General features: G+C 37.5%; 1 protein-coding gene across 6 annotated transcripts; it reads right to left on the bottom strand.

Annotated features, from left to right (window-relative positions):
• Positions 1-256: 256 nt before the first annotated feature.
• LOC129293650 (uncharacterized) lies at positions 257-26,233 on the bottom strand. 6 transcript variants are annotated; one of them, XM_054931726.1, is made up of 7 exons: positions 25,994-26,233; positions 22,131-22,263; positions 3,678-3,922; positions 3,120-3,291; positions 2,549-2,593; positions 2,009-2,059; positions 498-630 (listed from the first exon to the last, which is right to left on the bottom strand). In XM_054931726.1, exons 1-6 carry the CDS (start codon positions 26,107-26,109, stop codon positions 2,030-2,032), a joined length of 741 nt encoding a protein of 246 aa, XP_054787701.1. In that variant the 5' UTR covers positions 26,110-26,233; the 3' UTR covers positions 498-630; positions 2,009-2,029. The 6 variants fall into 6 exon arrangements, 4 of the variants coding, with proteins under 4 accessions (XP_054787697.1, XP_054787698.1, XP_054787699.1 ...); XM_054931722.1 differs by lacking the exon at positions 2,009-2,059 and having other exon boundaries at positions 257-630; positions 25,994-26,231; XM_054931723.1 differs by lacking the exons at positions 2,009-2,059; positions 2,549-2,593 and having other exon boundaries at positions 257-630; positions 25,994-26,228.
• Between the last annotated feature and the right edge of the window lie 945 nt (positions 26,234-27,178).

Raw genomic sequence — 27,178 nt, 5'->3', positions numbered from 1 at the left:
CTAAATAGATAAATTTACATAACTAAAAAATTTAAAATATAAATAAAAAAGTAAAACAAACATATAAACAATGCATTGCATTTTTTGGATAACAATAATTTTTAGACAACATCTATGTTTAAAGAGAAAAATTTTAGTCCAACATGTAACTTAACAATCAACTAACAATTGAATAAATATAAATAAAATCTCAAAAATAAAAAGAAAGTTTGTGTTTTGTAACTGATTCTAGAAAATTTTGTATAGGTTTTAAAAATAGAAAAATGATGTATATAATTAAGATAAACTTGCAACGTCAACAACAGCAACAACAGGACTGATAGAGGGTGGAGTGTTTCTGCATTCGTGGCACTGAATTTTATGACCATATGCTGGGAGAACAAAATCTTTCCATGGGGATATCACACACAAACATCCTGTGTCTTATATTTACAATAAAATTTAACTTCCACGAGCACAATTAATCCCTTTATGTAAAGTTGAGACAAGTTGATCTACACTTTGTTCAACGATGTCTACGCTTGGAAGGTCAAGACCCTGAAGATATTCCTCCTCACTAAAATCTACCTCCTTCAATGTTGCTTTGTAGTTCCTCGCAGCTGATCTTGGAGGACCTCTTGCAATTGATAGCTGTAAAACAAGAAACAAGCAGAATATAAGATACACAGAGCTTGAGACCACCTGTGACTTGAGAAAACTTCCACACAAGAAATCCCTTTCTATCAGGGAATTATTTGTTGTACTTTTTTCCAATGATTCTGAAAAACTGAATACTTCAACTCAAGATACTGAAAAACAGACAGGTCATTAAATTAGTCAAAGTACTGGTTCAAGGTTAATAGTCAAAACCGTAATCAAACTATGATCAAACCGATCATAAACAAAACATTTTATTAAACCGATTAAGACACTGGTTTAACGGTTTACCAATTCAATCAAGTAGGTTGATCCAACTTTCCATACCATGCTTCTCTACTCTTCATATTTTTGACAGAAAAAAATTCTGGCTTAAAAATTGAGGATCCAACTCAACCGTTTTCAACTAGATTACTCTATGGTCTCAGAAAGGTCAAATAGACAGACAACAAAGATCAATGGAGATGTTGAGCCCACCATATCTGGGCAAGCTACGAGAAAGATGGTGTCAAGGTCTGGGTTTTGGACAGATTCTGGGTAATGGGCAGAGGATGAGGGTGCTCCCTCCAGCGCGGCTCGAGGCCAATGAAAGGAAACTCAGCAACATAGAGATTCACGATTAATGTTCACTGATAAGGTCTTGTAACACCGAAAATCAAAAGATGACGACAAAAAATAGGGGAACAAATTGAAATATTAATATAATCGGTAAAGGAACCCAACCCAGTATAATGGCCGCAATAATAACAAAGGCACAATAACAGAAATGCCAGAGAGGAGAGAAATTCCCAAAAGGTGGGACCAGGGAGAAACAACACAATACATTCTACACCCTTCCCATGACACAACATATCCTTAAATAGCCACCATTCTTCAAAACCCTTTCGTCCAACTTTTCTCGGCCCATTTCTCCATCTCTAGCCCAAACCTTCACTTGGCCCATCCAATCCAAACCTTGCAACCTTACAACTTCCCCTTGGCCCATCCCTATATCAGTGCTCATGATTTCCATCTTGTTCATGACAGCAAAATTGGAGCTTCCAGATGCTCAAGACAAGATGGATTTTCTGATCTGTTCAGCAATTTCATGAGTGGCTTTTTACTTTTTGAAAGAGTGTGGCCATATGTTTGGCCATACCAATGATTCTCGTATAGGCTTGGATACCATGAAAAAATTCAGAGTATACACTCTCTGAATACTTGTTTTATTCATGGTGAGAAGCGATCACATAAACAGGAGAAGATGGCAAATAGTCTCCCATATAATGTGAAATAAAATTAAGAAGGCGGCAAGATCTGAGGAGGAACATCAGGAATTGAAATATTCACAAATCATAGAATATAAAGGAGCTAACAGAATCAGAATCTCAACTAGAGGTGCAGCCCAAATCGTTCAGTAATATCTGAGTGCTGAAAATAAATCCTGCCATATCAGATGAAAATATCATGCATACATCTACATATTTTCTTCCATATTAGATAAAACATATTATGCACATATCTTCATATACTAGCAAGCCAAGCCATCTTCAATACGTGTTTGGCTCCCCCCCCCCCCCAACAACGACCCAAAAAAAAAAAAAAATCATTTTGATGGTATATATTCTGCACCTCCTGTAACATGAGAAGTCTCAATTCCAGCAAATAAGAAAACTGGTATTTGAAGCAATGAAATCTAAGTTATTCTTTTAGTTGAATTGTATCATCATTTCTTTTGTTGCAAAGGAGTTTTATGAATGTGATACTAAGTATGCCAGACTTGTTTTACAGCCAACCAATGGAAAAACACATGCCCTTCAGCTCCCTCAAACAAAGGATATTGGCATCTCAAGTGTAAACAAAAATGGTGTATAAGATTTAACTACATGGACACAATGGCCTGCTTTTGCAAAATATTAAAGATGAGGAATACCTTATTTAGGTCCCTGACAGATGTGTACAGTTTAAACTTCATCCTCTGCAAATAATCTATTTTGATTCAATCCTTCAATCACTAAAATTTCAATATCCCCCCTTCTTATATACATAAAATGTCAAATCCAACATAAAGTTGACTAGGACATTTACAACTATCAAACACCATTTACCAACACCTGAAATTGCTCACTTCAAGACAGCAATATGTTAAATTTGGCATTACTACTTAGAAGAAAATAATATCAAAGGCAAACATGGAAAACGTTTCATATGGCTAAAGCTAAATTGAAAGAAATGACGCCATTAAAAGTACACCTTACATGTCAAGGCCAAAAATAAGGTTTCACTAGTAGGGGAAAGTGTAATCTCTTTTGCCTGAAAAGGATATTAGGACCCACTTCAATGGGTCAACATCAATCTCTAGTGTCTGCTATTTCATAGATCTTTTTTCCCCCTTTTGACAAAATTGTAGTCATGACTCACACAAAATGTAAATGTAATTTACGGGGCATATTTTTGTAAATGAACTAATCTTTACATTCATTCAAAATGGGTGAAGAACTCACGCAATGTCTCTTTCCAAGCTCAAAGAGCCAAAATCTCCATTCTATCATATCCTTCCCATCCATCTTAGCTGATATAGTGGTCCAACTCGTGTGACAAAACTCAACTTTATTCAAATCATCAGTCAGTCCACCCCCTAAGGCTTTAACATATGCTTCTTTTAGGCTCCAATACCTGCAAAGCATGCACGAGTTAAGTTCATTTGATACTTCTTATTTACTGAAATATATATATATATATATATAATAATTAAATTACAGAGGTTCCATAAATTCATAGCTAAGTAGCTATTGGATGTCTTTGTATGAGGGCATGAGATAACAGTTCCATGGGGGTAAAACCAGGCAAGCACATTTAAGTGTTCAAATGATGCCACCTACAGAGCCTTGTTGAAGTGTGCTTTTTTTTTTTGTGAGAAATAAAAAAATAAGACTGGATTATTTGTCTAAATATAGCTAATAAAATGTAACTGAGTAAAAACTTTACACAGAAAATTTATGTGTTTCAACAGCCATTTTAATGCAGATAAGAATTGGAAAATAAAATAAGTATAATCATACCTATAAAATTCAATTAATACATCATCAGAAGTTCCAGCATTCACTATGTTATCCCATTCCAAACTTGAAAAGTATGATGAGAAGTTAAGAATGAATTCTGCAATTGTTTCTTTCTGAGGAACATCATAGGATACAATATCTAGCCCCACAAGACATACAGGTTCAGAAGCTATGCCCACATAGTCACCATGATGAGATACATTGAAATTAAAATTGGGGAATTTGAGATGATCTTTGTCGCAGTCCTGAAAAGAAAAGAAACTCACGAAAATAAGAAAAAAAGTTTTATCCAACTGGCAGAAGCAAGCTTAGTAAGGAAACGAAATATGACTTAGTAATTTGGTTACGGTAATGTAAAGACACAAGAATTCAATACTGTCATGCATTCAAATTTGAGCTAGCTAATTAAACAATGATCAAGAACGTTTAATTTGCTGACTTTTTCTGGCTTCAAGCTAATGAAACAAATCGATTATCAGTATCGGTGCAGCATACAGTATATCGTAGATAATAGAGGCATCAGACTGCATAGAATAAGGGTTACTTAAATGACTAAACATAAGCATGCGAATTGCAAAAAAGTTTTAGTAATTTACCCCTTACAAGATGAAGCACAGCAATGGTTTTCATGTCTTATAATTAGGTCTTCAAATTAAGCCTTATTTATTGCCTTAATTGTCATTTCTTTTCTGACAGACATTCACTTAACCAAAACCTGCTGACACAAGAAAATATTGATATAATCGGTTAAGGATAGGTCCTGCCATAAAAAACAACTAAATTGATCCAGAACATAGCAGGAATCCGCTACACCTTGATATGTGTTTTGGTCACAGCACTCCCGACCAATGTTTTCGGAACTAGACCATATATTAAACTGAAAAAACCAATGGTTCATAGTTCGCATAATTCAACAAGCTTAGACCAATGGTTGAACCAGCAACATAATAATTAAAGAAAAATATATTAAATGCATAAAATTGAAGATAAACTGAGCAAAACTGAATCTAATTCATTCGGTGGGTGTGTCGATTACATATATATAGAGGAGATGCCACGATGCCAGCCGAGAAATAAGGGATTTACAGTGAGAATAAATTAAAAAACTTCCCTAATATATCTGATCCTGTAATCGAATAATAACTAAGAGAATAACTATCAATAACTATCAGATATTTAAATTAACTATAGTATATTTCCATACTCCCCCTCAAGTTGGGCCATAGATGTTAATCATGTCCAACTTGCTAATAAAATAATCAAACTTATCTCTACTTAAGCCTTTAGTGAGAACATCAGCTATTTGCTCCCTTGATGATATGTGTCTCATCTGGATGATGCCAGTATCAATCTTCTCTCTAATAAAATGTCTATCTATCTTAACATGCTTGGTCCTATCATGTTGGACTAGGTTGTGTGAGACGTTGATTACTGCCATACTGTCTAAGTACAGAGTGATAGGCAAGTTAACATTCTTTTTTAGTTCCTCAATCACCCTTTCTAGCCATATACCTTCACAAATTCCTAAAGCGATGACTCGAAATTCTACCTCTGCACTACTACGAGCCATTACACTTTGCCTCTTGCTTCTCCAAGTAACCAAGTTTCCCCAAACGAAAGTGCAGTATCCAAATGTAGATTTTCTATCCTCTTGATCACCTGCCCAATCTGCAACTGTGAAGATTTCTACACCTCTCTTTTCAGATTTCTTAAACCATAAACCCTTTCGAGGAGTACCTTTCAAATATCTGAGAATCCTGTAGACCTCATTCAAGTGTTTCTGCTTGGGGTCATGTGAATATTGACTCACCATGCTAACAGCAAAGGCAATATCTGGCCTAGTATGTGACAAATAAAACCAACTTTCCCACCGTATGCTGATACCTGCCCGGATCAACAGACTTGCCAAGATCCTCTTCATTGCTTATCTTGTCAACTCGGATGGGTGTATCACTGGGTCTACATCCAAGCATGCCAGTTTCGTTTAAGAGATCTAGCACATATTTTCTTTGAGAGATAGATATTCCCTTCTTAGATCTTGCCACCTTCATACCTAGGAAATACTTCATTTTTCCAAGATCTTTTATCTGAAATTCTTGAGCTAGTGCCTTTTTAAGGTTCTCAATCTCCTCAATATCATCGCCTATAAGGACCATATCATCCACATAAACCAACAAAGCAGTAATTTTAGTGTCTCAGTGTTTAAAAAACATTGTGTGATCGCTTTGACCTTGTTTGAACCTTGCCCTTTTTAGTACCTGTGTGAGTCTCTCATACCACAATCTTGGAGATTGCTTTAGTCCATACAAGGACTTCTTTAATTTGCAAACTTGATTTGGTTTATTTCCTAGGAACCCTGGCGGCAACTTCATATACACTTAATCTTTCAACTCACCATTTAGGAAGGCGGTTTTTACATCTAATTAATGTAATGGCCAATCAAGGTTGGCGGCTAGCGATAGAATTATTTTAACAGTGTTGAGTTTGGCTACAAGTGCGAATGTCTCCGTGTAGTCTATACCATACACTTGGGAGAACCCTTGAGCAACAAGTCTTCCTTTGTGTTTGTTTAGAATACTATCAGCATTGTATTTAGGTGTAAAGACCCACTTACATCCAATTGCTTTATTTCCCGGAGGTAATTCTACCATGTCCCAAGTATCGTTGTTTGTCAATGCCTCCATTTCCTCCATTATAGCTTGTCTCCATTCAAGTATGACGATGGCCTCTTCTATATTCTTTGGTACTATAACACTATCCAAATGGGTAGTAAATCCAAAAAATTTAGCAGACAATGCTTGATAAGACACAAACCTCTCGATAGGATGCCTAATGCAGGCTCTCGGCTTCTTCCTCATAGCTATAGGTAGGTCAATATCATCACCACCTGATTCTTCCAGACTTCCTCCATTAACTTCTTTTGGACCTACATTTGGTTCTGACTCTTGATCAGTGCTTGAGATATGGGTCTGTTTACCTGTCCTGTTTTTCCGTGTAAAGGTCTATGCAAATCTGGTGTCTCCCCCCATCGTGGACGTCTCGTTGGGACTAGGATTTGGCACGTCACTTTGAGTAGTGGTATTGGTGTTTTCAATTCCTAGGTCCAAATCAAGATCAGTGAGTTCAAGGGACAAATGATGAGGTATAGCTATAGGGTTAGGTGTTTCACTCGTGTTCTCGCACATGTCAATCTGCAATTCATTCCAATTCTCCCCCTGGATTGGAGATTGTGAGTAGAAGGATTCTGTTTTGTGACAGGCGACATCACAAGTGGTAAAGATACGTTTGGTATCCAGGTAGGGTAGATTGTAAGTTTGGTGTAAAACTTCAATAGGAGTTTTACATGACAAGGTGCGATTGGGAAGGTGATTAATAAGGAAAGTTGTAGTGAACACAGCATCATCCCAGTGATATTTAGGAACATGGCTACCAAATAGAAGTGCACGGGCTGTTTCAAGGATGTGCCTGTTTTTCCTTTCAGCAATACCATTCTGCTGAGGACTGTATGGACAAGTGCTTTTGTGAACAATTCCATTGAAAAGTAAAAAAGTGGAGAGATGTTAGTTGAAATATTCTGTGCCATTGTTAGTGTGGAGTGTCTGAATAGACGTGTGAAAATTGAGTTTTGATCATATGATAGAAATCAATGAACACCTGTGAAACATCAAATTTGTCCTTTAGAAGGAACACCCAGGTAACACGAGAATGGTCGTCAATAAAAGTGATAAACCACTGAGTGAGTCCTGTTAGGAACCTGAGAGGGGCCCCCATAGATCACTATGAATGATTGTAAAAGGTTTTGATGCAACGTATGACGGACTAAGAAAAGAGGCACGATGATGTTTTGCTTTTTCACAAGAATTACAATAGAACTGAGAACAATCACTTTTATTGCAAATTGAGGAAAACATTTTTGACATATAATTAAAATTAGGGTGACCAAGACGTTTGTGCCACAACTCCAACTCACTAGTCCTAGGGAGAGACACTTTATTGCATGACCTAATATTACTGACTTCATTTTCATCCAGGTAGTAAAGACCATCAACCTTTTTAGCACTGCCAATCATCATCCCCGTCAGTAGATCTTGGAAAAGACAATAAGAAGTAAATAAATCAACATGACACTTCTCATTGTTTGCCAATTTATTCACTGAGAGTAAATTACACTTTAAATTAGGAACATGAAGAACATGATGTAAGGTTAAAGTAGACAAAAGTTGTACACTTCCTATACCAGAAATAACCGACTCTGATGCATTTGCAATCTTGACTGTAAAGTTCTTTTGGCAAGGTACATAGGTCGTAAATAGTTTAATATTATCAGTGATATGATCCAAAGCGCTTGAGTCTACTATCCAACAATCTCCAGTGCATACTCGTTTAATAGTAGCTAAGGCTTTAGAAAAATTACCTCTTTGTACCACAGTAGCAACAAGCTGCTTACTATTAGTTTGTAGGGCTAACAGCATCTCAAGAATCTTACTTAGTTGATTATTTGAGGGCTGTGAATTATCATCTCCCATAGAGCTTTCAGCAACATATCCACGGCTTCTTCCCTTTCTTGGCTTCCAGTCGAGTGGTTTACCATGGAGATCCCAGCATTTGTCCTTTGTATGGCCCACTTTCTCACAGTGTTTACACGTGGGACGTCCTTTATTGTTTCTAGGATCATTGGACTTGGTAGCAAGAGCAAATGATTCAAAAGTACCAATTTAAGGAATGGAGTCATCTTTTAACATTACCTTTCTTCGTGAGTACTCCCTTCGGATCATTACAAAAGCTTCACGGACAGATGGCAAAGGTTCCAGACTCAAAATTCTGCCACGAACATCATCCAGGTCTGAATTAAGTCCAACTAGCAACTCATAAAGGCGTTCTTTCTCAAGTTGTTTTCAGAACCGAACAGCATCCTCAAAACTGGTCTAGTCCTCAACAATAATCAGATCAAGTTCTTGCCATAAAGCAGTTTTTTCAAGGTAATATTCACTAGGGTTACGATTTCCTTACTTCACGAGCCACAGTTTGGATTTAATCTCAAACACTTGAGAAGCATTCTCACCATCTGAGTAGGCCTCCTTCACAGCATCCCATATCTCTCGAGCGATTGGGAGAACTAAAAAACTCTTCTTTACAACCGACATCATCGAGTTGACCAGCCAAGAACACACCATTGAATTTTCACTCTTTCAACCTCTGAAAGCCTTGACACTCATTGCCTCTGGACATTAGGTTTCACTAGAAATGTACCCCCATTTACCACGACCCTCTACTGCGAGTCGCACTGTCTAAGCCCACTCTCGGTACTTAATGCCAGTGAGCTTCTCTGAGATGAGAGAGATGAGCAAGCTCTCTTGGCCAGTCACGAAGTGTGCAACTTGATGCGAGCTCGCACTGGACGAACCCTCCAAGCCAGTCAACTCTACGTTTCAGTGAGTTTCAGGCTGAGAGTTCAACTCCATGTCGTCTCTGATGATTCAGTTGCTCTTTCTTCTTCGTGCTCTGATACCATGAAGATAAACTGAGCAAAACTGAATCTAATTCATTCAGTGGGTGTGTCGATTACATATATACAAAGGAGATGCCACGATGCCAGCTGAGAAATAAGGGATTTATAGTGAGAATAAAATAAAAAACTTCCGTAATATATCTGATCCTATAATCATATAATAACTAAGAGAATAACTATTAGATATTTACATTAACTATAGTATATTTCCACAAAAATGACATAACATAACTGTAAATTAATAACATCATAAATTATAATTTTATAACTTGTCAAATATAAATGGATCTTAGTTTAATTAGATATGAGTAGACTTAAAAGTATGTTTTTACATCTATAATTGTCAACAACAACAACAACAACAACAACAACAAGCCTTTCTCCCACTAGGTGGGGTCGGCTACATGGATTGCAAGACGCCATTGTGCTTTATCATTTATTAAGCTTTTAGAAATATTATTAATTAAGAGATCACGTTCAACAACTTCCAAGAGTGTTCTCTTAGGCCTTCCTCTACCTCTCTTAATCGGACTCAAAGTTATATGTTCCACTCTTCTCACCGGTGCCTCCCTTGGTCTTCTTTGTACATGCCCAAACCATCTCAACCGATTTTCTACCATTTTTTCCTCAATAGGTGCCACCCTCACTTTTTCACGTATGTGCTCATTTCGAATTTTATCTTTACGTGTATGTCCGCACATCCATCGTAACATTCTCATCTCTGCTACTCCAACTTTATGCTCTTGCTGTCCCGTTAGAGCCCAGCATTCACTACTATATAACATTGCCGGTCTGATAGCAGTACGATAAAACTTTCCTTTAAGTTTATTAGGCACCTTACGGTCACAAATAACTCCTTTAGCTTTTCTCCAATTAAACCACCCAGCTTGAATTCTATGTGAAATATCTCCACTGATTTCGCCATCATTTTGAATAATGGCTCCCAAATATCTAAACTTTTCCACTTGAGGTATAATTTGATCTCCCAATTTCACTTCCAAATTATTTTCAAATAGTTCTTTACCAAATTTACAATATAAATATTCCGTCTTACTTCTACTCAGACGAAAACCTTTCGACTCCAATGTCCTCCTCCATAACTCAAGTTTGTAATTAACCTCTTCTCTTGTCTCTGCTATAAGAACTATATCATCCGCGAAGAGCATACATTTCGGAATTTCCTCTTGAATATGTTCCGTCAAAACATTTAAAATCAAGTTGAACAAATAAGGACTCAGAGATGATCCCTGATGTAGTCCAATCTTTATAGGAAAATCCTTTGTTTGACCACTAGGCGTTCTTATACTAGTTTTTACCCCCTCATACATATCTTGTATGGCTTTAATATAAGCAATCCGTACTCCCTTTTTTTCCAACGCTTTCCAAAGCACTTCTCTTGGTATACGGTCATAAGCTTTTTTCGAATCAATAAAAACCATGTGTAGATCTTTATCTTTACAACGATACTTTTCCATTAATCCCCTTAGTAGATAAATCGCCTCTGTAGTTGATCTACCTGGCATAAAACCAAATTGATTCTCAGAAATACTTGATTCTCAGAATTACATCTATAATTGTCAACATCTTTATAAAAAAAAAATGGTCTCAAATCATATTTTACACATGTGAATTGTCCAAAAATAAAGTTAGCTTTTAGTAGAATCTAATTTTTCTAGTTTTTTTTATTTTTTAAGCTTTTTTATATTATATTTAAAATCGTCTAATTTTTTGAAAACCACTCCGGTTCCCAATTCAACTCTAACGTCCAACTCATAACAGCTCAACTCCGATTCAATCCAACTCAACATGAAAATGATTTTTTGCTCCAAATCGAGCCATTAATGGCTCCGGTCGACAATTCAACTGTTTAGTTCGGTCCAATTTTTAAATCATTGCTCCAGATTGTTGACTTCTTTCTTTTTCTGGCTCCTATTATATAAAAAAACTACAATGAAATACTACAAAATATGTTGCCCTTTCTTCAACTAACTTTTGTTTAATTGCATAATCCCAAATTGAATGACACTTGACATGAGTTAACCAAAACACGAAATTAGTGCACTTTGTAACTTGAAAAAAATTAGAAGTATATGAGCAATAGTTAGAAAGTGTTGGAAGTGGGCTTAGGTTTATGAGGCCCATTATTACTATATTGTAATATTCTGCAATTAATAGATTACAAAATATTTCCTTTAATTTCATTTTTGAATATGTCAATTATTGGGAGAGGATTTCAAGTGATTATATTCTCCCCTCAGCACTATATGTATCGTATTATTCAGAGGAATAAGATATGCAAATCTGCATTGCAATTTCTCATGGTATCAGAGCGCTCTCGCTTATGTTGTATAAAGCAATGCTAACCAACTCTCCAAGCGTCTTTGCCACCTATGGCAAAGACCCCAAGACATCATCAAAGACCAGCGGAGACTCAACAGGAGAGACCAGTACTAGAGGGAGTGGTGCCAACACCTTGATGCTGCCAACACGAGTTAGTTCAGCACATGATGCACTCTCTCAAGCCATCATATCCCATTGTCTTAATGGGAATAATTACCTTTAATGGTCTAGGAATGTACTCATGTTTGTTCATGGAAGAAATAAAGAAAAGTACCTCACATGGAGTCCCATGCCACCAACAACTAAGGATCCACAATATCATGTATGGTGCGCCACGAACAACATTGTTATGACCTGGTTAGTTCACTCAATGACCCCTGAAATTAGTGAAAATAATCTTCTTGCTAATTCTGCTTGGGAATTTAGGAATCTATGAGGCAGACATACTCTGTAAAAGAGAATATTGCAGTCATTTTTCAGGTTAAAAGGATGTTATGTAGCCTTATGCAGGGGGAGAAGTTTGTTACTCAATTCTTTAATGCTCTTGTGATTTTCTAGCAACAAATTGATTTATAGGAGGTGCACTAGTGGTCGTGTTATGTTGATGAAACTTATCTTTGCAAAGTCCTTGATCACAAACGATTTTATGATTTTCTTCTAAGGCTGGAAGATATCTTTGAAGATGTTCAAGGAAGAATCATGGGTACGAAACCTCTCCCATCATTGGAAAATGCCTTCAACATGATCAAATATGAGGAGAGCTGTAAAGAACTATTGCGGAGTCCCTTGACTATTCCTCCCACGCCAAATGTTGACACCTCTGCTATGTTGGTCACAACAATCAGAATAGAGATCCGAAAGCAGCAAAAAAATTCTTAAAGTGTGACCGCTACAACAAAAATGGCCACACCCAAGAAACTTGCGAGAAAATTCATGGCAAACTTGCCCACTTGAAGCAAAAATCAAAAGGGGACAACAAGGGTATGATAGTGAGTAATTCAAATGGTGAAAGCAACACTAAACAGTGAAGAACTTTCTGTGTTGCAGAGAATCCTTGCAAATAGTCTCGTGAAAAATCCAGTGAGAAATCCACTCCCTCTATTACTTTAGCCCAAGCAAGTACTGCTCTCACTACTACACTAAGCACGGTGCTAGGGTCAAAAAATATTTGGGTGGTTGATTCTAACAACACACATCGTATTACTAGTATTATGGAATTATTCTCTGAATTAAATTCTTTTTATGAACTGTGGAAATATACTATATTTAATGTAAATATCTGATAGTTATTATAGGATCAGACATATTAGGAAATCTTTTATTTTATTCTCCCTATCCCTTATTTCTTGGCCATATATCTCTTCTGACATCATGGTCTGTATGTGTATATGTATGCGTCCTCCCACTACACAGTGTAATTCAGTTTTTTGCTCAGTAATTCTTCATGGTATCAGAGCTCGAAGAAGAACGAGCAACTGAATCATCAGAGACGAACATGGACTCGAGCTTTCAGCCTGAGACTCACCGAAATACAGAGTCGACTGGCTTGGAGAGTTCGTCCGGTGCGAGCTCACGTCAAGTTGCACACCTCATGACTGGCCAAGAGAGCTCGCTCGTCTCTCTCGTCTCAGAAAAACTCACCAGCGTCAACTACCGAGAATGGGTCCAGATGGTGTGGCTCACGGTAGAAGGTCGTGGCAAATGGGGGTACGTTTCTGGTGAAACCCAGTGTCCAGAGGCAACAAATGTCAAGGCTCTCAGGCTCTGGAAGACCGAAAACTCAATGGTATGCTCATGGCTGGTTAATTCAATGGCACCGGCTGTGAAGAAGAGTTTTTTATTTCTCCCAACAGCTCGTGAGATATGGGACGCTGTGAAGGAGGCATACTCAGATGGGGAGAATGCTTCTCAAGTGTTTGAAATTAAATCCAAGCTATGGCTCGTAAAGCAAGGTAATCGTGACCCAAGTGAATATTACTTGGAAAAAACTGCTCTATGGCAAGAACTTAATCTGATTACTGCTGAAGAATGGACCAGTTTTGAGGATGCTGCTCGGTTTAGAAAACGGCTGGAGAAAGAACGACTGTATGAGTTGCTAGTCGGACTTAATTCAGACTTGGATGATGTTCGTGGCAGAATTTTGAGTTTGGAACCTTTGCCATCTGTCCGTGAAGCCTTTGCAATGATCCGGAGGGAGTACTCTCGAAGGAAGGTAATGTTGAAAGATGAACCCATTTCTCAAACCGGTACTTTTGAATCATCTGCTCTTGCTGCCAAGTCTAATGATCCTAGAAGCACTAAAGGACGTCCCACGTGTGAACATTGTAAGAAAGTGGGCCACACAAAGGATAAATGCTGGGACCTCCACGGTAAGCCACCCGACTGGAAGCCAAGAAAGGGAAAAAGTCGTGGATATGTTGCTGAAAGCTCTACGGGAGATGATAATTCACAGCCCTCAAATGATCAACTAAGTAAGATCATTGAAATGCTGTCAGCCCTGCAAACTAATAAGCAACCTATTGCTACTGTGGTACAAAGAGGTAATTTTTCTAAAGCCTTGGCTACTATTAAACGAGTATGCATTGGAGATTGTTGGATAGTAGACTCAGGCGCGTCGGATCATATGACGGATACTATTAAATTATTTACGACCTATGTACCTTGCCAAAAGAACTTTACAGTCAAGATTGCCGATGCATCGGAGTCAGTCATCTCTGGTATAGGGAGTATACAACTCTCGTCTACTTTAACCTTACATCACGTTCTACATGTGCCTAATTTAAAATGCAGCTTACTCTCAGTAAGTAAATTGGCAAAAAATGAGAAATGTCATGTTGATTTCTTTGCTACTTATTGTCTTTTCCAGGATCTACTGACGGGGATGACGATTGGCAGTGCTAAGGAATTTGATGGTCTTTACTACCTAGATGGAAATAAAGTCAGTACTGTTAGGTCATGCAATAAAGTGTCTCTCCCTAAGACTAGTGAGTTGGAGTTGTGGCACAAACGTCTTGGTCATCCTAATTTCAATTATATGTCAAAAATGTTTCCTTTAATTTGCAATAAAAGAGATTATTCTCAACTCTATTGTGACTCTTGTGAAAAAGCAAAACATCATCGTGTTTCCTTTCCTAATCAGCCATACGTTGCATCAAAGCCTTTTACAATCATTCACAGTGATCTATGGGGGCCCTCTCGGGTCCCTAATAGGACTCACTCAAAGTGGTTCATCACCTTTATTGATGACCATTCTCGAGTTACTTGGGTGTTCCTTCTAAAAGACAAATCTGATGTTTCTCAGGTGTTCATTGATTTCTATCATATGGTAAAAAATCAGTTTCACACGTCTATTCAAACCCTTCACACTGATAATGGCACAGAATACTTCAACAAACATCTCTCCACTTTTTTACTTTCCAATGGAATTGTTCACAAAAGTACCTGTCCTTACAGTCCTCAGCAAAATGGTATTGCTGAAAGGAAAAATAGGCACATTCTTGAAACAGCTCGTGCACTTCTCTTTAGTAGCCATGTTCCTAAATATCATTGGGATGATGCTGTCCTAACTGCAACCTTCCTTATTAATCGCCTTTACAATCGCACCTTGTCATATAAAACTCCCATTGAAGTTCTACACCAAACTTACAATCTACCCTACCTAGAAAATACTTTACCCTTACGGGTATTTGGATGTACTTCCTATGTTCATCTTCATCACACAAAAAAACTTGACCCCAAAGTTGTCCGATGTGTTTTTCTTGGTTACTCTGCCACTAAAAAAGGGTACAAGTGCTTTGATCCCACCACCAAACGTATCTTCACCACCTGTGATGTCACCATTCACGAAACAGAATCCTTCTACTCCCAATCCCCAATCCAGGGGGAGAATTGGAATGAATTGCAGATTGGCATGGGTGAAAACATGAGTGAAATACCTGAAACACCCAATCTTATAGCTGTACCTCATCATTTGTCTCTTGAACCCACTGATCCTGATTTGGACCTAGGAATTGAGAACACCAATATTAGAAGTGATATACCAAATCCTAGTCCGAAGGAGACGTCCACAACAGGGGGAGACACCAGATTTGCACAGACCTATACACGGAAAAGCAAGACAGGTAAACAGACCCATATCTCAAGCACTGACCAAGAGTCAGAACCAAATGTAGGTCCAAAAGAAGATAATGGAGGAAGTCTGGAAGAATCAGGAGATAAGGATGATATTGACCTATCGATAGCTATGAGGAAGAAGCCGAGAGCCTGTACTAGGCATCCGATCGAGAGGTTTGTGTCTTATCAAGCATTGTCTGCTAAATTTTCTGGATTTACTGCCCATTTGAACAGTGTTACAGTACCAAAGAGCATTGAAGAGGCTATGGCCGTACCTGAATGGAGACAAGCTGTAATGGAAGAAATGGAGGCATTGATAAACAACAATACTTGGGAGGTGGTAGAATTACCTCCAGGAAAGAAAGCAGTTGGATGTAAGTGGGTCTTCACACCTAAATATAATGCTGATGGGACTCTAACTAAACACAAAGGGAGACTTGTCGCTCAAGGGTTCTCCCAAGTGTACGGTATAGACTACACGGAGACATTTGCACCGGTAGCCAAACTCAATACTGTTAGAATAATTCTATCACTAGCAGCCAACCTTGATTGGCCATTACATCAATTAGATGTAAAAAACGCCTTCCTAAACGGTGAGTTGAAAGAGGAAGTATATATGAAGTTGCCACCAGGATTCCCAAGAAATAAACCGAATCAAGTGTGCAAATTAAAGAAGTCCTTATATGGACTAAAGCAGTCTCCGAGAGCGTGGTTTGAGAAACTCACACGGGTACTAAAAATGGCAAGGTTCAAACAAGGTCAAAGCGATCACACGATGTTCTACAAACACCGAGGCACTAAAATTACTGTTTTGTTGGTTTATATGGATGATATGGTTCTTACAGGCGATGATGCTGAGGAGATTGAAAATCTTAAAAGGGCGTTAGCTCAAGAGTTTCAGAAAAAAGATCTTGGAGAAATGAAGTATTTTCTGGGCATGGAGGTAGCAAGATCCACGAAGGGAATATCTATTTCTCAGAGAAAATATGTGCTAGATCTCTTAAATGAGACTGGCATGCTTGGGTGTAGACCTAGTGATACACCCATCCGAGTTGACAAGATAAGCAATGAAGAAAATCTTGGCAAGCCTGTTGATATAGGCAGGTATCAGCGTATGGTGGGGAAATTAATCTATTTGTCACATACTAGGCCAGACATCGCCTTTGCAGTTAGCATGGTGAGTCAACATTCACATGACCCCAAGCAGAAACACTTGAATGAGGTCTACAGGATTCTCAGGTATTTGAAAGGTACTCCTGGAAAGGGTTTATGGTTTAAGAAATCTGAGAAGCGCGGTATGGAACTCTACACGGATGCAGATTGGGCAGGTGATCAAGAGGATAAAAAATCTACATCTAGATACTGCACCTTTGTTTGGGGAAACTTAGTTACTTGGAGAAGCAAGAAACAAAGTGTAGTAGCCCGTAGTAGTGCAGAGGCAGAATTTCGAGCTATTGCTTTGGGAATCTGTGAAGGTATATGGATTAAAAGGGTGATTGAGGAATTAAAAAAGGATGTTAACCTACCTATCACTCTGTATTCAGACAGTATGGCAGCAATCAGCATCTCACACAACCCAGTCCAACATGACAGGACCAAGCATGTTGAGATAGATAAACACTTTATCAGAGAGAAGATTGATACTGGCATCATCCAGATGAGACACATACCAACAAGGGAGCAAACAGCTGATGTTCTCACAAAAGGCTTGAGTAGAGATAAGTTTGATTATTTCATCTGCAAGTTAGACATGATTAACATCTATGGTCCAACTTGAGGGGGAGTGTGGAAATATACTATATTTAATGTAAATATCTGATAGTTATTATAGGATCAGATATATTAGGAAATCTTTTATTTTATTCTCCCTATCCCTTATTTCTTGGCCATATATCTCGGCTGACATCATGGTCTGTATGTGTATATGTATGCGTCCTCCCACTGTACAGTGTAATTCAGTTTTTTGCTCAGCAATTCTTCATGAACATCCTCAAGTTCAAGTTGCCAATAATACCTATGCCAAAGTTATGGGAACCGGCACTGTTATTATTTCTCCAAATATCACACTAAAAAATGTCCTATATGTGCCTGAAATACAGTGCAACTTGCTGTCCATAAAGTGTATTGCCCATCAGTTACAGTGCCTTGTTATTTTTGACAAATTTAGCAATAATCTTCAGGACATGGCTTTGGGGAAGATTATTGGCAATGCTAATGAGTGTACTAGGTTGTATTATCTCGAAGGAAACTCCTTAAGTGAAGGCTCCAAATCTGATTCTAGTTCTGTTTTTTCTGTCTTGTCTCAAAAAGACCACCTAATATGGCATTCTAGGTTAAGGCATCCTAGTTTTGATTGTATGAAATTTCTGTTTCCCCAGTTCCATCAATAAAATGAAGTCTGATTTTCGTTGTGATACCTGTCCATTTGCCAGCAAACTCACAATTCCTATCACTCTATTCCTTGTACACCTACTCAACCCTTTTTTCTCATTCATAGTGATGTATGGGGTCCATCTAGGGTCACAACAGGCTCTAAAGCCAGGTGGTTTGTTACTTTTATTGATGATCATACTCACTTAACATGGCTATTTTTGAGCAAAACAAATCAGAAGTGTTTTCTATTTTCAAAAAATTTTATGTTTTCATTCAAAATCAGTTTCAAATCTCAGTAAAAATTTTGCAAAGTGATAATGGAAAAGAGTATCTTAATTCCCATTTTAAAAATTTTCTGGATGAAAGAGGAATACAGCATCAAACTTCTTGTGTGCATACTCCTCAACAGAATGGCATTGTGGAGAGAGAAAAGAGACATCTTTTAGAAGCAGCTAGAACATTATTGTTTGGAAATAATGTTCCCAATTGTTTCTGGGGGATGCAGTTCTGACTGCAACATACCGCATTGATCAAACGCCTTCCAAAGTCTTAAATTCTTGAGCACCAATTCAAAGTTTTTTTGAAGCTTATCCTCATTCGCATCTTTTTCATTCTCTTCAAAAAAGTGTTTTTAGCTGCACAGCCTTTGTGTTTGATGATAGTGGCGGCAGATTGGGCTCTCAATCCATCAAATATACTTTCTTGGGGTATTCCTCTTCTAAGAAGGGATATAAATGGTTTTCTCCTGCCACCAAAAAGGTTTATATAACCATGAAAGTTCAGTTTGTCGAAGCACTGCCATTCTATCCCAAATTAACCCACTCAAAGGGGAGAATGGTAGTGGTTGGTCAATTTGTGCCACAAAAGATGCTTCTACTCACACTAAACAACCTGGCCAGCAAGCTAGTAACCCATCATCTACTGGACCTCAAGCACCACAAGATGCTCTTCATTTAAGTTTTGATCCTGTCCATACCAATACAGATACTGAAACACCTGCTCAAGCACTTGAAATACCAATTCCCGACGTTGACACAGCTGTTCCAGCATGTGAAATCCAATCTGAATCATTTTCCAGAGCTGCACCAACCCCACCCCAACCACCTCTCATGAAAGAGTTACAGAATCAGATGCCACTGAGACAGCAGCAAATCTACCTAAACAGGGCCAGAAGCAAAGATCCCATTACCATTTTAAGGCAAAGTCATGACTCTCTACCTAAGACCAGTCCCGAAGATTTACAGTGGCCTATTGCTCTCAGAAAAGGTAAAAGGAGCTGCACTAGGCACCCTATCAGCAGGTATGTCTCCTTTGACAGACTCAGCCCTCACTTTAAGGTGTTTATTGCAAATATTGATGGCGAAGAAATTCCCAGAACATTTGATGAGGCTCTATCTAACCCAAGACGGAAATTGGAAATTGAAGAAGAGTCAAAGGCTCTAGATAAAAATCAAACTTAGGAATTCATTGAATTACCTAAAGGGAAGTCCGTTGTAGGGTGTAAATGGGTTTTTACCAAAAAATTTAATCCTGATGGTAGTATTAACAAATACAAAGCAAAGCTAGTTACTAGAGGTTCTACTCAAACTTATGGTATTGACTACCAAGAGACATTTGCTCTTGTTGCAAAATTTAACACCATCAATGTCTTGTTTTCTCTTGCTGTGAACTTGAATTGGCCTTTGTATCATTTAGATGTTAAAAATGCCTTCATGAATGGTGACCTAGAGGAAAAGGTGTATATCAAGATACTCTCAAGACTAAGAGGGGCAAAAAATATGTACAAGGTGTGCAGACTACAAAAATCCTTATATGGATTAAAGCAATCCCTTGGGGCCTGGTTTGAGAGGCTCACTTGTGCAGTTAAGGGAATTGGTTTTACACGTTGTCAGGCTAACCATACTCTTTTGGTTAAACATAATGGTTCAAAAATGACTGTGTTAATTGTCTATGTGGATGATATAGTATTGACAATGATACTAAAGAAATTGCTAGACTCAAGGAAAAATTAGCAAGAGAATTCAAGATGAAAGATCTTGAGAATCTGAAGTACTTAATTGGGATGGAGATAGCTCAGTCATCGAAGGGCCTTAGTGTATCACAAAGAAAATATACTTTGGACCTACTCAAGGAGACTAGGATGCTAGGAGCCAAACTTGTGGATACCCCAAAGGAACTAAACAGAAAATTGGAGATAAAACCTAAGGGCAAATCTGCTAATAAGGAAAGGTACCAAAAATTAGTGGGTAAGTAGATTCATTAATCTCACACTAGACCTTACGTATCACATGCCATAGGAGTTGTATGTCAATTTGCTAGCAACCCTCAAAAGGAGCACATGGAAGGTCTATATCGAATCCTTAGGTACCTCAAGACTACATCAGGCAAGGGCTTATTTTTCTCTAAGGGAAATCAAAAGAAGGTGGAAAATATACACAGATGCAAACAAGGTGAGGCAAAGAAAATCAAACAGGTGTAGAAATATATACAGACGTTGATCAGGCAAGGGCAATTGATGATAGACTCTCAACCACTAGATACTACTGTACTTATCTCTGGGGTAATCTTGTCACATGGATGAGCAAGAAGCAGCCAATCATGTCCAGAAGCTCTACAAAAGCTTAATACAAAGCATTGGCACTAGGAATTTGTGAAGGAATGTGGATTGAATGCCTGTTAAAAGAACTTGGATTAGAATTGGATGCTCCAATCAAGATGTGGTGAGATAGAATGGCTGCACTCAAGACTACCAATAATCCGGTTCAACATGATCACACCAAGCATGTTGAAATTGACAAACATTTCATTAAAAAGAAGATTGATGCCAAGGTGATGGACTTGTCCTATGTCCCATCTGGGAAGCAAGTTGCTAATGTGATGACTAAACCTCTTGTCAGGGTCAAATTTGATGATTTTGTAAGCAAGCTGGGAATGGTCAATATCTATTCACCATCTCAAGAGGGAGTGTTGCAAGTGGGCTTAGGTTTATTAGGCCCTTTAACCTAAAAACCCTAGTTTCTTTATTTATCACGGTATCATAATATTCTGTAATTACTTAAACAGATTACAGAATATTTCCTTTAATTTTGTTTTGATTCTGTCAATTATTGGGAGAGGATTGTATTCTCTCCTCAGCCCTATATGTATCGTATTACTCAGAGAAATAAAATATATGAATCTGCACTGCAATTTCTCAGAAAGGCTTAGTGTATGTGTGGCAATCAGTTCAATTTTGGTCAAAATGTGAGAGTAACATTGCCTCAAAAGCTGCAAAATCACTTATTCAACAGAAAAGAAACAAACAGTTGATATTTAATAAACAAATAAAAACACATGTTTGCTGCTTATCACACTCCCATAACAAGAATCATGGACAAGTTGAAGCTGTCAATCAGACGTGAACAGAAATTTCTTGGTACCAACATTTTATGGGATGCAATTTGGTGGAGTCAATGCAGTTGCATTTTTTTAGCATCATTTATTGGTCAAATTTCAACTTTCCCAAGTTGACAAGATTAAGCACACAGCAACTTGATTTAGTATGACTTTGCAATGTATTGGCACTCATTATCTATTGCCAAAAATCAAAAGCACTGCTACCATCAAGGACACAGGTAGAAAACAATGTGTTCCAGGACACACATGCATGATGCAAGCACGAAAACAAACAAGCCAGCATGCATCAAAGAATGGAATGAAAGCAAAAGGTGGCTATCAAAAGAAGTTGTCAATCAGGTTCTGGGCTGTCATTTTCCAAAATGATGGAACCCAAATCAAAGAATGGAATGAAAGCAAGCTTTGTCCTGGCTTGAATAAATTACTCTTAGTCACCACAGAATGAGACTTATTTTAAGTTCTAAAATAGTCATTGGAATCAAAGCTGTCCCTAAGACCCATACATTGAGGCTTGTGTTGCATTGCTCTTGGGGGATTAAAGGGTGGCAAGTCAACGCACTTTCCAAATATAATAATTTATATGGAAATGGATACATATCACTTGACAGTTTAGATTGCAAATGTACCATCCAAGAATCAGAAAAATGCACCTTAGAACCAAATTTGAGTTTGTTAATCAGCATATCACTTTTTGTTTTGTGGATTCTAAAAAATAGTCATACCAAATATGGTTTCCCTTCCAATGTCCGTTTTATCATAAATTTGTCATATGGGATATCCATGACATCATATACAAGAGTATACTGAAGCATTCGGCTCACAAGTGCCCGTTTCCTATCCTCCATCTTAATAAACCTACCAATCCACAAGTACATCTAATAGTCATGAGACCTACAAAAGACATTGGCATATATTCTGACTTCAAATGCTGAAGCTTATTACCATATTCCATTGACCATGGAAAAATTTTAAACCACAATAATTGATACAAGCATAAAATTTATATAAATGCTGATGCGCAAGAAAATGAAAATGTCAACAAGTACAACTAACTGATACATGGTAGTATTACCTATGGCTTTATTTTAATTATCTATATAGCAATAGTTAGTTAGAGGAGAGAGAATAATGATTGGTAAGATTGACACGTGTCTGATTATAGGGATTATATGCTCTGTACTGACCTATTGTCAAATTTTGCAGACGAATATCCTTTCTTCATTTCTTATGTTCCTAAATCTATTGTCAATGAACGAGATCCTACTTTTTGCAGCAAGTTCTAGAAAGAACTTTTTCATGGTGAAACTCCAATATTCCTCTGCTTACCACCCTTGAGTGCATGGACAAAAAGAGGTGCTTAATTGTTCCTTGGAATGCTATCTTCATTGTATGACAAAGGGATTTTCCTAAACAAAGGATTAAATGGCTTCCTTTGGCAAAATTATGGTATAATACCACTTATCATTCTGCCATTGGTATATCTCCTTTTGAAGATGTTTATGGGTGGCTCCACCCGTTCATTCGCCTTACACTGCTGGAAATTCTCCCAATAACCTTGTGGATTGCACTTGCTTATCTCTTGAGCTTACCCTCCAACTTCTAAAACAGCATTTGATGAAAGCACAACATAGGATGGTTCAACAAGCCAATAAAAACAGATCTGAATGTCACTTTAATGTGGGTGATATATTATACCTTAAGCTCATCCTTTCAGGAAAAATTTGCTCAATAGTTCTTCTCTTCACAGACTTTTTTATTATTTTGGGCCTTTTAAGGTTCTGGAACGCAATGGTCCTGTGGCTTATGAATTGGACCTTCCTCCTATTACTCATGTACACCCAGTGTTCCATGTTTCACTTCTCAAGAAGTATTTTGGTCCTTCATCTGTTGTTGCTCCTTCTTTACCCCCTGTTGATGATCAAGGACAGTTTATGATAGAACTTGAAGAAATTTTGGGGCGCAAAATTGTTAATCATCACCACCTTCCTGTCACCCAAGTGCTGGTTCATTGTAAATCTTCTCAGCCTTAAGATGCTGCTTGTGAAGGCCTTTCTGTTATACAGCAATAGTTTCTTCAATTTCCCACTACAACCCTTCCAGGCACAACTATCCTTGCGGACAAGGATTTTTTTAGCAGGGGTATTTTGATGTATGGTAGTATTACCTACAGGCTTTGTTGAAACAATCGATATAGTAGTAGTTAGTTATAGAAGAGAGAATATGAGTGGTAAGATTTACCCATGTCTGAGAATAGGGATTATACGCTTTGTACTGACCTGTTGTCAAATTTTGTCAAATGAATATCCTTTTCCTCTTCTGTTAATATCAACAGTCAAAGGACAGTACAAAATCCATTTGCAGATTTGAAAACATTCTGAACAAACTAAATATCTCCACTTGGGTTCATGCCTGATGCTTGTTATTATATTCAAATGTAGAATTTCTAATTGTAACAGCTGAGGTAAACATAAATTTTTATAATATGCTGATGAGAAAGTGAAGGAAAGAAGAGAAAAATTCCTTCATGCAGGTAAGTAAATCTAAGCTGTTGCGAGAACAAACAAATCCATATTCTAATTCATCTGCAACTCATATTTTAAAAATAATACTGAATACACAATTACAAAATGATTTGAATAGAAGTGACCAAACAGAAAAGTAACGTTAAATGTCAGGGTCTAAAACTAGGGAGCTCCAGATTTCTTGGGGAGATTGCTGCCAGCTGGACTTTTCAAGGAGGCAAAAAAATCAACTTAACACTGCAACTCGGAACTTGGTCCATTGCTTTAAGGCATTAGACTTATGCCTATTGCTGATCCACTTTTTTATATCCTTCCAAAAGTCTGATACTATCCAATGTGATACTTCATCACTCTTACTTGTACCTAAACAATCTTCCCTTCAAATTCAAGTAAGACATAGATACACTACCAGTTTTTTAGTACAATTACAGTTGGCCACAATTATATCTCAAGCATTCTTAGAACTATCGACCCCCTTTCCCCTTAAGAAAGCACTCAATCCTTCACCTTAGAATGGGCCTCACTATTACCAACCCTTCACCATACAAGATCCCATTCTTTGCCTTTGAAAGGATTAAACACACCACCCATCACTTGAGTTTGTACCTGACTGTCTCCACAAGTTACATTTTGTGGGTCACACCTATGTTTAAATGAAGTCATGAAATTTCTCCACAATCCACAAGTTGGAGCCACACCCATAATGCCCATCCTAAACTGAAGGTTCCATTCTATCCAGTTGGATCACTATCTTCCAGCCAAATCATGAGCGTTGATAATTGATAACAAATATTGAAAGTTTGTTATGGCCTGAACTTGAGATACCAAAAGATCATTGTCCATAGGATCTCGAAAGAGAAACTTTAAACAAAAGTATCATTGTCTAACTCCAAAGATACTGCAGATGTTTCACTAACGATTGTCTTACTATTTAGTCTGTAGAAGTTGTTCTACATGTCTGTGTCTTACACCAAAATACTGCAGATGTTTCACCAACAACCATCTTGCTATTTAGTCTGTAGAAGTTTTCTTCATCTAATACGTTGTCATTACTGTCAGAGTTCCCTTTTCAATCCTGAGAAGTTGAACCCAGTCATTTATTTAAAAAAAAAAAACAGTGAAATCAGATTTTTCTTCAATTCTGGAACATACTTAATGTTCTCCAAACTCCTGACCAGACTTTCATGCATCTTTATCTTCATTTGTTCCTCTCATTTATCTTAACCTCCACCATCTTCCAAGGGTGTCTGTTACCTAATACACCCAAACTCTCATCAAGCAATCGGCAGGAATCAAACCATTCCTTGTTTGTTGTGTAATAGGAAGGGCATGCCAAATCCAAGATCCAATAGGTGTTATGCTCCCCTTCATCTATCACAGAAGCAAGCAAAAGAATTGTCCTTCTCTACCTTACCCTTGAACATTAAAGGTCCCCTTTAAAATGCCGCATGGACCACAAGTATATTGCTTCCATCACCTCAGATTCCATACTTCCCTTTCACTTCCCAAAGAAATCCATTAGGGAACATAAACAAACCTTATTTATTATTGAACACTAAAAACCTGGGAGCATCAAAATCCATATCTCCACTTTCTGGAGGTATAAAAGTGTGGAGATGAAACCATATCTTGAGATATTAAGGCATGAGACCTATAAATCAATCCCCTTGTATAATTCTATTCAACATCCAGTTCTATCAACTGTGACTTCCCCACTGACAACAAGCAATAGTTGAACAAATAAAATGCTGATATGCAAGTGAAGGAAAGCAGAGAAAAATTAATAGAAGATAAAGATTCCATGTGATTATGAATATCAAAGATCCTACCACCAGAACTTACTTCTTCACATTTTCATTTCGCAGCTCAATATTCTTTACCGAATGTCGACTACAAACTGTACTAACTGGATTTAATTTACAAAATCAGAAATTAAAAGCTAAACTAAGTATTGAACATTATAGGAGGGGAAAAAAAAAAGAAAAATCTTCAAGTTTTATAAATAATCAACAGTGAATCGAGTTGAATAACTAGTAACGGTACAATATTGGAAGTGTAATAACCTGGTGATAGAGGAGTGATCGTGAGAAGGGAGAAGAGAGAGAGCAAAGGAGAAATCGAGGGGAAGCGGGTCCCACTTCGAAATGTCTACGACCCATCTCCGAACACCTTCCTCCATTGTTAACGACTAAAAAAGGCTCTGTCAGCTCGGTTTCCAAAGGGTTTGCTTTTGAAAGCTTAAAATTCTGAAATTAAAAAAAGGGCTAGAAGATTTAGAAGAAGTCATGAATACAGGCCCGGCCGGCAGCGGAAGGAGTTGCTGGGCTTCTTTTTTTATTTTTTATTTTTTTGACCTGAAAGGAGTTGCTGGTCATTGAACTGTGAGTAATCAAAAAAAGTTATGCATGTTACCAGAGTAATAACCAAAATATGAAAGTACTAAAAACTTAGTTAAGACACCGGTTTAAATATTAATTAAAATCATAATTAAGTTGTAATTAAAACGATCATAAACAAAATATTATTGAGACATTGGTTATATACATGTTCAATCAAGCGGCTAATCAGATTTTCATATTTACTAAAAATAAGTTATATTGGGCTCTGGATGGTTTAGATCTTGATCTGTGGCTCTGTGTATTGAAATGGTGGGGGCTTAACCCTTCATTTGGATTGGAAGAAAAGTTGAAAAAAAAAAAAGAGAAGAGAAAAGTAAAAAAGAAAATATTATCACTATGGTCAATTTGTCAATACATCATAAACATTATGACAAAATACATATGCTCACTAAACCCAAAAAAAAAAACCAACATGTCCAAAAAACATGATATAATATATATATTCTCAAAGCAAAAAAGGCCAATATGTCACCATAAACTAAAAATACTACTATCCATAAACAAAAAAAGTCCAATCCCATGTCTATACTTCATTCATTGAACTCTAACTCTGATTATCATATTAAATAATGTCCGTAATCACCTATGTCGTGCAATCCCGAAAAAAGTTCTCTTGCAATTCTTATCATCACATAAGAAAAAATAACATTTTTCTTTGTTCTCTTCAAGTACTCCAATCTCCTCAATTGCAGCCCATACTTCCTCTTCACTATATTAATAAGGCCTCCTTTTTTCAACTATTGAAAGACTTTTCTCAACAACTTGAGCCTGCTTTTTAGCAAATTGAACTTGCCTCTCAGAAGCTTGAACTTGCCTCTCAACAATACCATTTTCATCTTGCATGACATC

This window comes from Prosopis cineraria, unplaced genomic scaffold (genome assembly GCF_029017545.1).
Source record: "Prosopis cineraria cultivar Desert tree isolate PC_DT_omini unplaced genomic scaffold, ASM2901754v1 PC14, whole genome shotgun sequence".
In the NCBI taxonomy this organism is placed as follows: Eukaryota; Viridiplantae; Streptophyta; class Magnoliopsida; order Fabales; family Fabaceae; genus Prosopis; species Prosopis cineraria.
This window is presented reverse-complemented; position numbering and strand designations above follow the sequence as displayed.

What these genes read in the sequence shown, in the direction of transcription:
- LOC129293650 (XM_054931722.1), bottom strand. Translation starts at nt 26,109, where the DNA reads ATGGAGGAAGGTGTTCGGAGATGGGTCGTAGACATTTCGAAGTGGGAC. An exon ending in AGCTTGGAAAGAGACATTGC is followed by an intron (nt 2,594 to 3,119) that starts GTGAGTTCTTCA and finishes GATTATTTGCAG; the next exon opens with AGGATGAAGTTTAAACTGTA. An exon ending in CTGTCAGGGACCTAAATAAG is followed by an intron (nt 631 to 2,548) that starts GTATTCCTCATC and finishes CTTGTTTTACAG; the next exon opens with CTATCAATTGCAAGAGGTCC.